The sequence below is a fragment of the Argopecten irradians genome, chromosome 1, assembly GCF_041381155.1.
Source record: "Argopecten irradians isolate NY chromosome 1, Ai_NY, whole genome shotgun sequence".
NCBI classification, from domain to species: Eukaryota; Metazoa; Mollusca; class Bivalvia; order Pectinida; family Pectinidae; genus Argopecten; species Argopecten irradians.
The window spans coordinates 48,870,914-48,887,288 of NC_091134.1; the positions used below are offsets into that span (position 1 = coordinate 48,870,914).

General features: G+C 33.7%; 1 protein-coding gene across 1 annotated transcript in view; it reads left to right on the top strand.

Moving 5' to 3' along the window:
• Positions 1-2,891: 2,891 nt before the first annotated feature.
• LOC138331049 (uncharacterized) overlaps positions 2,892-16,375 on the top strand; it is a 33,973-nt gene continuing 20,489 nt past the window's right edge. The window contains exons 1-2 of the mRNA XM_069278507.1: positions 2,892-3,286; positions 14,590-14,631. Coding sequence (XP_069134608.1) covers positions 3,208-3,286; positions 14,590-14,631 — 121 coding nt within the window. The 5' untranslated portion in view covers positions 2,892-3,207. The remainder of the gene's footprint in view (positions 3,287-14,589; positions 14,632-16,375) is intronic.

Sequence of the window (16,375 nt, forward strand, 5' to 3'; positions counted from 1 at the left end):
TTACGATACTTAAACGGTTAATGATCATTTTAATATTACGCACCAATTCATTTGATATTCCATTTGACCTAGGCATATAAATTGCATTATAAATGCGAATTGTCATAACGATAACAAAATGATTAGACAGAAATTGATTCATTAAAACGATATTGTTTTGCGAGATATATTATTTCATTTAAATGAAGTGTTCAGAATCAATCAGCTATGATTTATAACTAGATATTTGATTACGTTATAAATATGTTTCACCTTCTTTCTTTTGCTGCAGATAACAATTTATTCCCTTAATACGATAACGTCTAATAATGACTGATTGGCATATAAACGAAGATTTCATAATGTAAATCGCAACCATCAAAAGAGGAGAAAACAAAATACGAAAAGGGTAAATGCATTTATAACAGTGTCTATATTGTCACTTTAATTTCTACTGATTATATCCGTTACTCCTAAAACTAGTGGAATGGATTTTCAAAACTATTAAGCTTTTTTATAGTAAATATCCATGTGTTTGTTACGCCTCTATCTCGTTCTATTTTTATCCTTCCTTAGCCTCCTAGGGATAATGTGACGGAGCGGACATATTGGACAGTGTTTTATTTCAAAGGTTCAATAAATGGCATGTGTTATTGTTGTAAGAGTTCGCCACACCTCGACTCATCCTATAAGTACACTGTGTTGTGCAGCGGGCTCATCCTTATCATTATCAAATGTTCCCAGAATAGCAATATGGTGAGCCACCTACTCCGAAAGCCTCCCAAACTAATTGCGATATGCACGTTTTAACATCAAATAGAACTAAGAATAGAAAAAAAGAGTGCACATACGTACCTTAAGAACACAATTGCAGAAAACTTATTTTTAAATTTGATTACAAATATTTATATATTTATTATTTATGTTGGATTAGGTTTTTATTTATTTATCTTTTAAACTAAAACATGTAGATAGACGACCTGGACCAATATATATTGTCTATATATCAATCATAACTTGCAAATGATAATATTTGATAATATGTAAATTTATGAATTTGTTTATAACGAAACAAAACGAACGTGTTGTTGTTATGGTATATAGGGTGTGAACTGTTATCGACACGGGCGATTTCCTGATATGTTTTTCATATCAAGACTATTCATATCATGCCTGGTACTGTAGTTTCATGTGACCAGATTAACAATTTAACTGCTAGCAGGTTGTCAAGAAACCACAACATCTCATTCTTGAAAGCATATACACGTGTTGTTTCAATTGAATGATATTGTGATTATCTTAAGAATTATTTTAAAATTAATTTGCCCTAGCTGCAAAGTTGTAATTAATTAAAGCCTGGGTTTTTTTCTATGAGTATTTGTTCGTGTTCTTCACATTATATTCAAACCACCTATTAAGGATGTCTTCAGAAAATTCAGATTTCCAGGATAAATTGTCGTCCGTTGAACGTTCCAACTGTGCCATATAGGACTCGATCTCGCAATATAGAAACTACATTAATGTATCAGACTGTTACAAGTTTATGAGCGAAAGGATGGCAATGCATGTTTGAAAATATGAAAAAAATTAGTGCGGAATTTTCACACTGCTGGTGGTAGACATTGTTCGAGGTAATATTGTAATTTCCGTCCCATTTATTAGTTAAAAACTAAAATTTTACCATAGACGCATTTTTGATTTGGCATATCTATCGGTGTCCGATGAGTTGGCTATATGCAAGATTATATACTGGTATCAACTTATAAGTATTGTGCTATTACTGTATGTGCCATAAACCTTGGTTATAAAATGGCACTATTATGCGGGTCCGCATGTTAATGTTCCTACTTAATTTCTATTGCACTGTTATATTTTTTAGCAAACTATTCAGAATATTTTACCATCAATTAGCAATACTAAGTATACCTGCTGTATTATGTAATATTGCACATTTGTTTGATTATCTATTTATCTTAAGATATGCTGTAAAATTTACACAAGAGTGCACCTTGAATCTATTTTGGCTTTCTAAAACTAATTAAGAAAGCTACTTAAACCATTAAAACTCCGTTCAAACGTGTTACAATATAAATAAATATATGTAATGATCTTAAATTCTAAGATTTAAAAGTTTATATCATCTTGAATTATGAAATATTGAACACAATCGTGTATGAATATAAAGACCATAACCGTATGAATCAAAATGCACGTGATTCTATAACAGCTCATAATCATAACAAGTGACAAAATCGCAGTAAATTGTTTATATCAAAAAGTCAATAAATCATAAAGTCAGTTCATCAATACATACATCATTGTATATGATAGGATTTTATAAAAAGATATGGCTTGAAAATGACATCAAATTTGACAACTACTCAAATCAGAAGGAGATTCTAAGGAGAGTTTACACTGGAACAACTGCATTTATTTATGTATTATGTATGACATTCCAATTGTGAATTTTTTAAAATGAAATTCTTACGCCTAATCCACTTCGCAATTGAGTGTGGACTCATTCCATTCGATTTCATCAATAAAGCCGCAAACTCTACTAAATTATATATTCTCGTCGTGATATGATATCTAAATTAAGTTATTGATATACTATTGTGCCACTAAAATACGAACTTTCCTTTTTCACATAAAAACTTATCGTTGTTTAATTCTGCTATAAAACCACACTATGACGGAATGTGATTCTCTTGGCCCTTAGTTGTATTTCACAATTCTGTCACTAAAACTCGAATAAAGGGAAGAAAACCTGTAATAGTGAGTTGACGTAATAGTTGTAGTGGATAACTTTACATCTATTACCAATCAATATTGGTGAAACCGTGCGTGTTTGTACAGCGAGGCCTCCCCCCTAGCAAGCCAATATCCAATACGTTGTCTCTTTGCTCAGTCTGATAAACCGATCCATGATTCCTGACCATCCCTATACAGGCCTAGGTAGTGTCAATGTATGCCGTTCACGGGGGCGGTAAGCACTAAAAACTACACATTCTTATCCAACACGCGAGTCTAGTTAACTACGAGCATTCTATACAAATATCGGTGATTTAAAAAGTTCCACTCCAAAGAAGAACGAATATCATTTGGCAATACAAGACTCGTTTCCAGAAAGACACACCTGTTTATAACTGTATATAACTAAAGTTACCCTTGTTGGAGTTCTATTTCACACCTGTTGACCGTTACATTGGAACTGTGACACAGCTAACGATGAACCACAGGTGTATCTGGTTATTTGCTGTGACATGTTGTGTGTATCTATCAGTAAATATATCATCTGTATCAGCAGGTAAGTCTACCATATGAATATAATGCGTAAGAAATTATCTTTGATATTTAATAGCAGTTTCTATATATTTTTGATCTACTCCATTGAACTGTATGCAGAATTTATCATCTACTATAACACATAAAACGATTGGTATGATACGATAGCAAAATCATTAATTCTATAGGAGCCGTAGAATGAAGTTATTTATAAAATAAATGATGGTAAAAATGCAAAAAGCAGAGAATATAGATCAACGTATGGAATACATTCCTTCACATTATTCATGACTCTATTTAATTATAAGCTTTGAAGAGTATCCCTCTTTGATGTGGATTTGATAAGTGTACCCACGAGCATAATTTCAATAGAATTGACTGACAACTTTATTATACTTCAGCCAGAACATTGGAGCAGTATTGATATTATTTATATGCCTATAATAACATCCATGTCCTGAGAGGAGACAAGCGTGTTAGGAATCACATAAACAATAGCCAGCATCCACGATTTCGAATTCCACTATACATGCCATATTTATTCGGATGTGTCAATTTTGATACCCCAACATACCAGTTAGAAGGTCCATGAATTAGTTGTCTTTGATGTTTGAGTAAATGAAATGTTCTATGCTGTTTTTAAATGTCATTATGCAAAACAAACTGCTGTTATATAAATCATCTGAAACATAAATCTATAAAACATTTTAGAATTGTTGTGTTACATTTAACACATTTGAAAAACAACAACTTGCTGTGCTTTTATAATGTGGTTTTTGGGTTGATAATGATAAAATATATGTACTTTGTTAAAAAATCTTAAATAAAGCGTATGTTATTTTAAAATGTCCATAGCTAAGAACCGTGAATGACTTTTGATGTTTAGAAATGCTTTTTCAGTGTAACCTTATCGATACGCAAACGCTAAAAGGTAGGATATATAAGACTAGTCCTTCATCGGAACGACATACCAATATATCATTCTAAGATATTCAGAACAACTCTTTGGAAACGCTTCCTAGCACTTAATTCATTTTGATAATTAAAACTTGTGATTTATAGTGCATATCATATTGTGCTGTCAAACAAATCTGTCTATAGAAAGATCAATCCCACTGCTATCCTACCCAGGACTGTATTAAAAAAGAAATTAAACCTTAGAAGCCGTTCTCCTGTGGGACAGGATTCCATTGACTTCGGTATCGCTATGATTATCCCTCTCTGTCTCTAACTGTTGAATTGAATTGTTATTTATTTCACAAATTCTCAAATTAGATCGGAAATGTTTTATACAAAGGCGCCAAACTAATAATGTAAATGTTCAGCAAAAGTGCAATTTTTCATCAAGGAAATATTGAAAATACTACCAAAAAAAACGTTGTAGTGTTAAACATTCTTTTGTTTCCTTTAGATAAAGTTTTCTATATTTTATAAACATATATTTAAATGAATACGTGGCGTGTTGCTATCGGCAACTTTATCATTTCTTCACAATAGATAAGACAAACACATATAAATGTCTTAGTTGGAATTTAAAGAGGGGATACCATGTGACGTATTCATAGATACCACACTAATTCTGTCATAGATAAAAGTGTAATATAAATCGTAGAATAAGATTACAATGAAACAGGATATTCAACGTAGATAGATAGCCATTGACGTACGAAATACTGGACATTACTAAAGGATTTACGTGTGATGTATAAATAAATTTACATATTAAAGCATTAATCATCAGCTTATTAGTTATATGGAATACGTTCATGAACTGACCATCCTTCCCAACCTGACATCATACAAAGTGAAAGTATTAACATGGTAGACTACCCATGAATAGGGCCTTGATTTATAAAATGGCTAGTTTGATGTAAATGATTCCCATCACTTCCGGATAAAGAGTAGTATATTTGCTGTCGAGTAAAATTGATTTCTCTCGCTTATCAGGCATCAATACGGCTTAAAGCAAATGCTATTTAAGACATAGAGTTGGGTAGTCGGGAAGGTTTTAGGTTAGATTTACAACACAAGGATCAGCGTTAATACAAGTTTTATCTTAAAATTAGGTAGAGAGAAATCGATATTTTATCAATAGGGCTACTTTCTGATTAATGCTATACGAATCACCACTATTCAAAACCAATGATCTGTTTCGTCAATGGTATGAACCATAATTAACAATATGGTCAGGATTATTAACAAATATAAGTTAAATTATAATCATAGTTTTGAAACTCCAAACAGTGGTAATAATGATAAGGTTTGAAAAATGCAATATGTAGTAATTCGGTTAATTTTAACATAACAATAAAACTTTGAAATTCTTATATATTATAAGTATGTTGTAATAATTTGTAAAACCCTATCAAATTGATCCTATAGATGACGTCACTTGGTGTTACGACATTCATTTGCATATGCTAATTAACTTGCTACGCAATATTTAGTTTTTATTTAATATACGAGGCTACGTCATACGGTGGCACTCCTTCGAAATAAATAATGTTCTAGTCGAATAGAATGCTCGATAAAGGAGAGTTGAAAGAACATACGTAATTATCAATTAACAAAAACAGTTTAATTAATTACATACTTAATTTTATTTTTCATTTTTATTCATTTTTTTCAGGCTGGAGAGGTATGAACCCGGTAGAATAAATGCTTAGAAGTGTAGATAGCTATATGTTTAGATAAGGCTAGTTTGTATGTACTTTCACATTGTAAATATATTTATGTATATAATATAACTGTATATTTAATACTTCTGTATGAAGCTTGGTGTTCTGAACTATTAAATTGGTGATTGTGAACACAACATTTATGCGGCTGTATGACACTAATATGGATGCACCTATGATTCTTTAATGCTGTAACGAGCTTTTCAGAAACGACTTCATGTATATGTATGCATAATTCTGTAATGTGAGTTTTTGGTCATTTACGTACGCAACTAACAACTCAGGACGATACTGGACCGTAAACTATTGTACAAGCTACATCAGTTACTAGCGATATTATTCCGTAATTATGCTCTCATTGCCTGCACTATTTGAAGTTTCAGTCCTGATTTGTTCAAGGTACGTTGCTGACACAAAAGTTGAACACAAGTCATTATTAGGTAGTTGCATGCCAGTCAATACATAATTAGCAAACATAGAATCATATATGTATCAGCGTATATTAACTCGTATTCGGTGTTTTAGTTAATTAGATAAATATGTATGCGATATAAAGTATATCAAACTGATTACATCAGCACATTATTCACACTTTTATCAAGCATTTCACGAGATTGACAAACGCAACAGAAAACGAAAGCAAAACTTAATTTGATCAATCTGTCATTGCATCTTTTGTTATATAAAAATGAAACCTCAACAGTGATGAAACCGTCTCCAAGTAATATAATAATGTCCCTTGTGTGTATACAACACTGCTTCTGCTTTCCATATATAACCTTCACTGGTACTTTATTAACTCATTCCCTTTTAATGGAATTAGTGGTGTCTTTATTGGGTTGCATCAAAACATAATTCAACCGGAACAGAATGCATAAATCGGTATGCGTTTAAGAGTTATTCATGCGACAATAGTTCATTCCAGTCCATTTTCATCCTTACTCTTTGACATTGCTTAATCAATTAATTATTGTTAGTTAAAAGTTGGCTATGAGTTAATGGGTTCACGAACCAACCAAGTTATATTTAATCGTGATTTTGGAAGACACCTTAAAACACAAAAAATACTTTGTTTATTGTTATTGTTTTACTAAGCTTTTCTTATATAAGTTGTCAACTGTTGGCGGGAAATAATTAACTACTCAGTATCGGAATAAGATGTTATGATAGATCATGTCAAAAAGCGAAAAAAAAGTACGGAAGCTTCCTCGCCTGGAGCGTCTGGTTCCATTACCATACTTCTCTTTATAACCATCCATACGACTCGATACTTGGTGTATTTTCCACCTTGTTGATTCTAATTAATTACAAGTTACTGTTAATTGTTAACGCAGATTAAGGTGCACTGACTTCGTTGTAAAACAGGAAAACCCTATTGTAAGTTAGAAAAGGCAATAAACGTAATTGAGTAATGCAATGGTATATTGTGGTGATCAAGTCATTGTTAAAAGTATAAATAACTTATTAGAGGACTGAAACGCCCAATATAGTGGGGCCATTTGAGAAGTAACAGAAAACCCCAGCCTTGTTGCTGTAAATGGACATATACATTACTGAAGCCCATAGTAAGCAGATGTATGAAGAAATCTTAAGATGATCATCCGGTTATTGATAGCTATTTTATTCAGTTACACTGTTGTATATCTAGACACTGGTCACTAGTGGATGACCGACTTGGAGCAAATGGTGGCTTCATTTATGTACATTGTATGTGCGAGCAGCCTGACCCTACATTGTCAAACTAGATCACGTAATGACAGAATGGCACGTGGATTCCTAACTGTATAACTAAATGATTTAATCAGACTTTGACAAATGTTTGAAATGTTGATGATTAGATATCTAAATGATGCGATATTTAATCAATGTTATCATTTTCTAATGCGAATGCGAGCGTAAAATATCGAGCTACTTAATAGTTGGAATTGAATAGGATCATTAATTAATGTTCACGATAGCACTGATATTAATCTGGCACCCATGCTTCATAAATCAGATTGGATGTGTAAAATATGTTTTATGCTGTAACTTCATGTAATTAGATTATATGATATTGGATTAGGTGTTTCTACCGCAGCGCTAGCTCAAGCCCCAGTCATTGTTCTCTCGCATGCTAGCATCATCACGACCATAACACAGCTATCAAGGAAAGCATATATGCATATAATAGCCATGCAAAGCTATTCCAATGTATTGCCAGAAAGCATTTCAAACTAAATTTCTAAATAAATAATCAAATCGATAAAGAAAGAAAGATAAAGGTATAGAAAGAAACACTTTTTTCTCTCGTCCATAATTCTGCCTATTATTTGTTATACATAACCAAATATCGTATAGTGTTCAATGGTATGTTGACGCTCGTGCTTCTGTACTATAAGTACATCTCACGTGATCAACTATTTTTTCTACATTCAAAAACGTTGCTCGGGCTGTTCGGTGTTGCTATATATTCATACGCGTTGAGAAAGTCTCATCTAAGTAAGGTTGTTGTCAACAACTTAAGATTTTGGTTACTGTGACCTTAAAACCGCAGTAAATGTAATTCTTCAAGGTATATTTTTTACTTTCGAAATGTATATAATATCATTTTTCAGCTGACATATGCCAATTACGCTATTATAGATCGCGCGTGGTGCTTTATCTCTCCGTGATTCGTGTGGTCCTACCGACACAGAACGGGTGTTTACAGTACAAGGGTACGGTACTGATGTTTGCCATCAAATATTTACGGACAGATCGATATGAAAAACAAATCAAATGCGAGAACTCTAGATATTGATCCCTACACAAGTACAATGTTGTACGGGGAAAAGACGGGTACCGTTTGCATAAAATACACAACACTTACCTGGCTTTATAAACAAGATTAACCGATAGTGCAGCTCCCAATACCACCGATCAAACCATACCATTAACAGGCGATAGCTCAAACAATAGGACATAAACTTATAAGTGGACATCTACGCAATAACAAGCTATACATGTGTGTATTTATATTAAACTCAGTCTATCTGTACTTTGCCGTTCTACAGCGAGGTTTCAAACAAAGGCAAATCTTTCAACAAAAAATATCTGAAAGATAACGAACATTCATAATGTATGTTCTTGATAATATTATTATGATAAAGATTGAAAATGACTTACAACACACAGGCCTTATTTGAATTGCCTCGTATTCATAATTAAATAAAAACCAAAATACCAAATAGTTCGAACGAAATATCAGAAATGGAACAGTGTTGAGAGTCCCCTATATCATTGCAAAACATGTTTGGGGGCAACGGTAATATGTTTTGCCTGGTTAGTGGTAGGAAATATACATTTCAAAGAATCAATACCGGAAGTAAAAAGTTGTGATATAACAGCAATACTATATCTTCCAATTGATATTAATTTCCCACGGGTACTTGTATATCCGATACTTCTCCTTTTATCACAAATAATTGTCGTTGTCATACGCTTTTATCACCATAGTTATCAGATAGGGCCTGGATGGACAGGTGAATTGATTTTTTGTCATCATAAGGCATGGATAAACGATTACAAATAATTCGCTAATCCACCATCAACGTGAATAAAAAACGAGATTTAACAGATCATCAATATACATCTTAGACGTATTACCCGCATAAAATTGCTCGCTAAAACTGGGAATAAGACAATTTAACTGATACCCCTAACATTGTGACTAAACGGACAATTTGCCTATCTTTAAATAATAACCACGCAACTTGACAATATATATACACTGACATTGTGACATAGGCTCTCCCTATATCAGCCCACACAAACCTTTTACAATTGTGACACAGAGTCGATTATCTCCCTTCAAAAATCACCAAGGAATTGTCGACGTGAATAATTGCTCACTGGAAGCGGTGACGCTTCGTACGATGGCAATACGTGAATAACTACTCTTTTGGATCTGGAACATGTTTTCCTCTTTCTCACCTTTGATTGTTTGTTATTTCACACAAATACAGTTTCTCTACACAAGACACGGAAAGTCAGGCTCTGCTTTCATGGTTCAAAGATGTACAAATAAGCAGTTTGAAATAGATTTATTGTGTTTCGTCAGTCTACTGTTTTTCGCTCTGAGGGAAGTCTTCGTGATGTGTTGCTGTTAGCGTGTTCAGGATAGGTTGAATTACAAAGGCTTCTTTTTAGACATATATCCCATACGACTTGCATTTAGTATTTACCGACCACACGACACTTTCATCATCCTTTTTGTAGCTTAAGTTTTTTTTAAATGTAACTGTTGATCGTGCTTAATGGGTATTTGACCTAGTTACCTGTCGGAGATTTTAAATAAATGCACTTACGATCACCTTCTCACAAAGTGTAACTCTATATGGGTCAGTTAAATTTATTTTTTAAAGTAGTAAAGCTCCTTTTAATAGGGTGTCAATGACATTTTTCTTACCTGAAAAACCATTAACAAATATTGATTTTTTTTCTCCTTAACCTAGCTATATATATTTCCTCTTTGCATAAATTTAACATTGGGAATGCCTAGATAATATGGAATATATAATCACAGAGGTTAGCTGGTGAAACTGAATTGAAGAAATAGCCAGAATGAAATGTTTTTGGCCGCAATAACTTACCACCAGTCTATTTAATATATATGGTGTTTAACATCGAACGGAACAATCTTGTATCTATAATAGAATAGTTCCTTGGTCAGAACGTCCATGTAAGATTCTAATGGAGTATACATAGGATTGGCCTGGGGGTATGTCTCTAGTCTCGTCTGCTTCCTCTGTTTTACACATAAGTGCGGTAAACTTGAGGTAACCAATGGCAGCTGAGGTTCGACTTTATTATTGTCTCCCATATCATACCCAATCGACATAGGCGAGTGACCCTGACCGTAGCGTCGTCCAGAGCTGCCTTATACGTTTCTACACAAAAATTGGTTTCCACCAAAATTCATCACTAATCTATTGAACCAGACAACTAATTCCTTTCTCAAATATGTTTCTATTATGTAGCTCCAAAGGCATAGATCATCCGTAGTAATCATTGAGTGTTGAGATCAGATATAAATTTCACTATCAATCATGTATGTTTTGTAGTCTCATCGTTTTCGGGAGCCCAAAACTATTAGGTCTTATAACATATCCTCGGATGCTGGAAATGTGAAATGATATCTAGATCTCCGGTAGAAAATCAAAGTTAATGTTGTAAACGTAACATTATCAGGACAACATCTAACCCCTTGTATGTCACAGGTATGCGATATAAAATGCAATATCGTTACGAGAGATATTCCTTACCTAAGATAAACTTAGTATTCTTAGTACTTAGCATGGATTTCAATAGTCCGCCCACGTGTGGGACGAGAGTTAGATGGTATGACTGCCCAGCTTGACCTGACGCATGGTCTTGTAGCAGTGAGGTGCTGTAGGACAATTCGTGACTTGTTAAATCAACTGTATAGGAGTGAATTGAAATTGCCCCCGCAATTCTACTTTAAAGTTTGAAATATGTTAAGTCATGTTCAAGAGTACATGTATATTGAAAAACATGCTAAGATCGCTTTAGGTTTTATCCCCAAAAGTACACTGCCTTACTCATCTTAATACATTAGAAAGGGGGAGATTAAATGCAATGAAGTAGAATAACTCAATGAGGAAACTGTCGCCACTTAGATTAGTAAAAAACAGCAGTACAATTTAAGTTCACATAGAGAATGCTACTTTTTTCATCTTTGTGCAATTAATTCCTGGCACTTGAGTCAATTAAGTTTGGAATACTTGCAGTGTTCTTGATTTGTAATTAGCATTTTTTTCTAATTGGACGTAAATCACAAAAAATTAACAACACTAAATACGTAAAACACCAAGCTACCTTCTAATGTACATCACAGAAAGGTATTTGATAGTTTACATTTATATATATGAGCTAATTTTGTGAGGACTTACTTCAAATATGGCTAAATAGTAATTACAGTGACGTATCATATACGACGAATAAATTCCAGATCCCCAAATACTCAAAACACACGAGAAATTGGAACCAAGTCTATAAAATCTTATTGACATATTATAAGTTCTAAACACGTGGACACACAATCGTAATATCGTCATTGAAGACTGCATAAGTTAGCCGAATGGTATCATATCTTAAATGACAGTAATGCGGTATACAGTTTAACATATTTTAGTAGTAGATTGTTTGATCTATGAGAACTTTGCATAACTTATTCAGCACGTTATTCACAGTCGATATATATAATGCATTCAATATATCGTAGATGCATCAAGAAGTGGTAGTAAGAAGTCAATTTTTAAGTAAGGCTGTATATGTATTCGCCACTAGAATACCAAATACTCATAGGGGAAGCATACTGATTCTAATCTTTTATCATACCCAAGAACACTGCAACTAGATCATGCGTGTTTTCTTCCTTAAATATCTCACATACAATCTGATGATATTTGTTTCTTTACATTTCTTCTATTACATATATGTGACTTAGAGTCATTGATGATGGTTCTGCCCCATAGCACTAACAAAATCTCATATTTGTTTCTGATCTTGATCATCGCTTTGTTTCAGTTGTATATCGAAAAGAGCAGCAACGCTGAGCGCGTATGCGGCTCTGATCATTGATTCCACCGGATGCCCAAGATTGCATTCATGACGATGTTTGTCTAATTCGATTGAAAATTGATCAAAGATATGTCCACAAGATAAGCATTCCGTACACTTGTTGTTCTCAGACATCGTAAGTTAAACCACTGATTCTTTATTTAGAATTCCAGGAGATTACAAACCACAAACAACGATTGAGTGAACTGCGCCACGGCCTTACAGAATATTTGTTAATATGGTTTACTTGCTGGTGGTTCCATTGAAGTGGTTCGGGGAATGTTTAAATCCCGAGCGAGTTATTTCGGTTTTTTTCCAGAAGTTGATATTAAAACGTCAGCATGTCTGTAGTATAGATGCTTATGATGGTCAGAATCATTGATGTGAGCTATGGTATGTTATTGGTAACCAACTTAATTTCATTTTTAGAAAGAAAATCCATATACCACATTCTCAGTTATGATGTTATTGGTATATCATTATTTAATAATGCCAAATTAGTATCATCAGGGATGTGCAATTTCTGGCTTATTAGCATTATTTTTAATGCATCGATATCTTATCTCTATTTTATACAATTTTATTGGCGTCCTATTTACCTATATCAATAATCAGTCATGCATTAAAGGTAAAATATTGATGTGATTAAAACATGTTCGTTAGCATCACAAGCGAGTGTAAGGTACGGTAAAAACTATTTTGTAATGTCCAATTCAGTAAATTTACAATTAAGATACACACTTTTCCGTTTTTTGTATGCCTTGCCTGTTTGGAGCTCATATATCGGTTTATGTTAGGTAACACGATAGCAAAACACCTGTCAGAGTATAAAGGTAGCAGATATGTGTCAACTCAACACCAAAGAAGTACAAATTTCAGTGATAAGGCCTATTAAGTATGTTCATGACTTCAAACTATACGACAACATTTGTATCTCATAACTGTGATTATGGTAGATCAGCTCTGTTTTCATAAAAATTTGGTTAATTTTGAAAGATTGCTAGCACACTACAGGAACCACAGAACAATAAAATTACCCATACCCGATATGTTTAACGCTTATCCCTGTTCTGGTTAAATACATTTTTCAAGACTTATTCATTATCCAAATATCATTTTATATGAATCGACCACACCTATAGATTGAACTCTTTTTTTTAATCTACCAATTCAAACTTTTGAAAATCCTGTCTCCTGCCATCTAAATATCCGACCAGCAGCGCCCGACGTGTAAGTTTTTCATACTTAATCGCGGACTACAGAGAAAACCCCAGATTCTATTTTATTTGTTGAACTTTTAATAATCTTGATTTTAATTTTTTGTTGTTGTTGCAACCATATATTCATCTACAGTATTACAAACCGACCAACTGAAGGCTTTTTTGACCTGACAAACGAAATGTCATTTTTTATCTGGCAAACACGAATATTTCACACGAAGCAGCACGTTTTGACGAAGTATTTAGAACAGGATTATACGTCAAAGGATGGCTGATATTTAATAAGATTTGTTCGAAAAGCTTTTATAATGTAGTCTAATGTGCTACTGTTATTGGAGAAACCGTGATCTTAATCAATTCAACCCACGTGATACAAAGTTGCGTTCGAACAGGATAACTGACATCAGTGAAGTGTTCGCTCTTGATTGGTTTTTGAATTCTGATTTATTGTTTTATATTTCAGAGCAAGAGAGATGTTAAATAACTAAATTTTCGATATTATTTCATGATTGAATATTTATTCGCTTTTAGAAGCAGTTTAATTCATCACCTTTCTTTCTAGTTTATATAACGAAATCACATTGTCACTGTTAGTGGCGGTGATCAATGCTTACATAATTCTAGATTATTGATAATGTCACTTATATAATATAATCTCTTATAGTGATCAGTATTCATATTGTCAACACTTTCATAATTTTTTTAGTTAAACCATTTTCATTTTTCGAATCGCATGTTTTCTGTTCGTCATCCATCATATATTAAAAGACGAATATGGTTTATTAATTAAAAACAATAGTAATATCAATTAATTGTTATTTTTACAGGAAAATGCCGAGGTCGATGGTCAATTCACGCGTGTTTAGGGGGTAAGTAGTACCAAATGAACTCTACTATTACATCAATGGTATTGATAATATCATTTTTGACAGATTATTCACATCTAGATCACATCATTATGGCATAACTCCACTTGAGATAAGATGTACATACTGTACTCTAGCATGTTTAGACAGCTTCCAATAACATAATTCACACATGTTTAGAGCTCTATCCAGTTATTGCTGCAATGACCAGTAGACATCAACACAAATTTAGGAAACAATTCTAGGAATTCAAAAAAAAAAACGTTGTAAAGTTATCTAAAAAGCAAACAATAAACGTTTTAAATGATATTTTTAACTAGTACACGCTGTATAGTTTTGAATCCCTTGGCCCTGCAGGTAGGGCGTTAGAATTGTACCTACTGCCCCTATAGCATGATCGTAAAAGGCGACTAAATTTAGGATCTCTTCTTTTCTCTTCTTCCTAACTGACTTTATGTTTCCTTATGCCTCCCTTGGCACTGCCTCACTTTTGGCCTTGAGTTGAGCGTTCGCCCCTGTGAGGAAGGCTCTGGGTTCTGTCCCCTGGCCGAGACACACTAAATTCAATAATAATGGTAGTTTCTGCTCATGCTTAGCGCTCAGCAAACAGGGAGAGGGACGACTGGTCCGTCCGTTGTCAGTATAATATTACCGGTTGGGGTGCGTTGCTTGGTGTCTTCGGCGGCATGCTTCAGTGATATAACAATATAAAAAGGGCAAGTTCCACCATACAAGAAGACAACACGAACAAACCGCAGTCTCCTAAACATGCACCTCTCTTTTTACGCACGATTCACACTGCATACATCTTGTTAATAGGATGTTAAAATAATCAAACAAACAAACTTCTACATCTAAAAGGGAATCGCTAAATCATTCATCATGTCGTGGGCATGAATGAAAGGTCTGCCTAATGTCCGGTATGACTTGGGAGTGGATGAACTTGACCGACAAAACAAAACTGATGGTTTTTCATTAATCTTGTCCAGCTTATATAATTCAATGTTCTCCCAAAGCAGTTTAATTCGATGTAATCATTCTGTGATTGTAAAGTCGAACGCCTGAATTACGTAATTCAAGAGAGAAAGATATTTTAGGATCACTTATTCTGGTAATGTTATGGTAATGCCCGCGTGACAAATTGATGAAACAATAAAGAAAGATAATGGCCATCGTTTTCACAAAAGTTATTGCTATATTACATAATATTAGAATTTCAAAATGTTATTGTAAAAATTATTACAAAGAGTGTTTGTTACATAATAGAGAATGAAATGAATGCATCGCGTGTTAACCCAATATCTTTGGAAAGTAATGTTTTTAATCCATTTATACAACAAAGAGCGAGATATTGGTCCCATCCAAAGAAAAAAGTCCCCGGGACATTTTTAGGGCTTGACAATGTTACTTAGAACTTCAGAAACCTTTTTTTTTTCTTTATACGAGTATCTATGAAGTCGATGAGCTGTCAAACTGTGCTCAGGACCACAAAACCTCTATAAATGCTCTCGTAAATAGCGTGCGAATGCTGCAAACAAAAGATAGCACTTAAGATATATGAAACAATAGCAGTCTGTCTCCCAAAGGGATTTAATATACTGGGTTCCTATTGCGGCGTCACATCTTTGAATTATAGACGTATGGTTGGCATCCGTCTTTAGGCCAATCCTTGACAGAACACACGCCATTTATTACTACCATTCCCGCTATCGTTTTCGCTATTGAGGAATTTATTGTAGAATCAGTA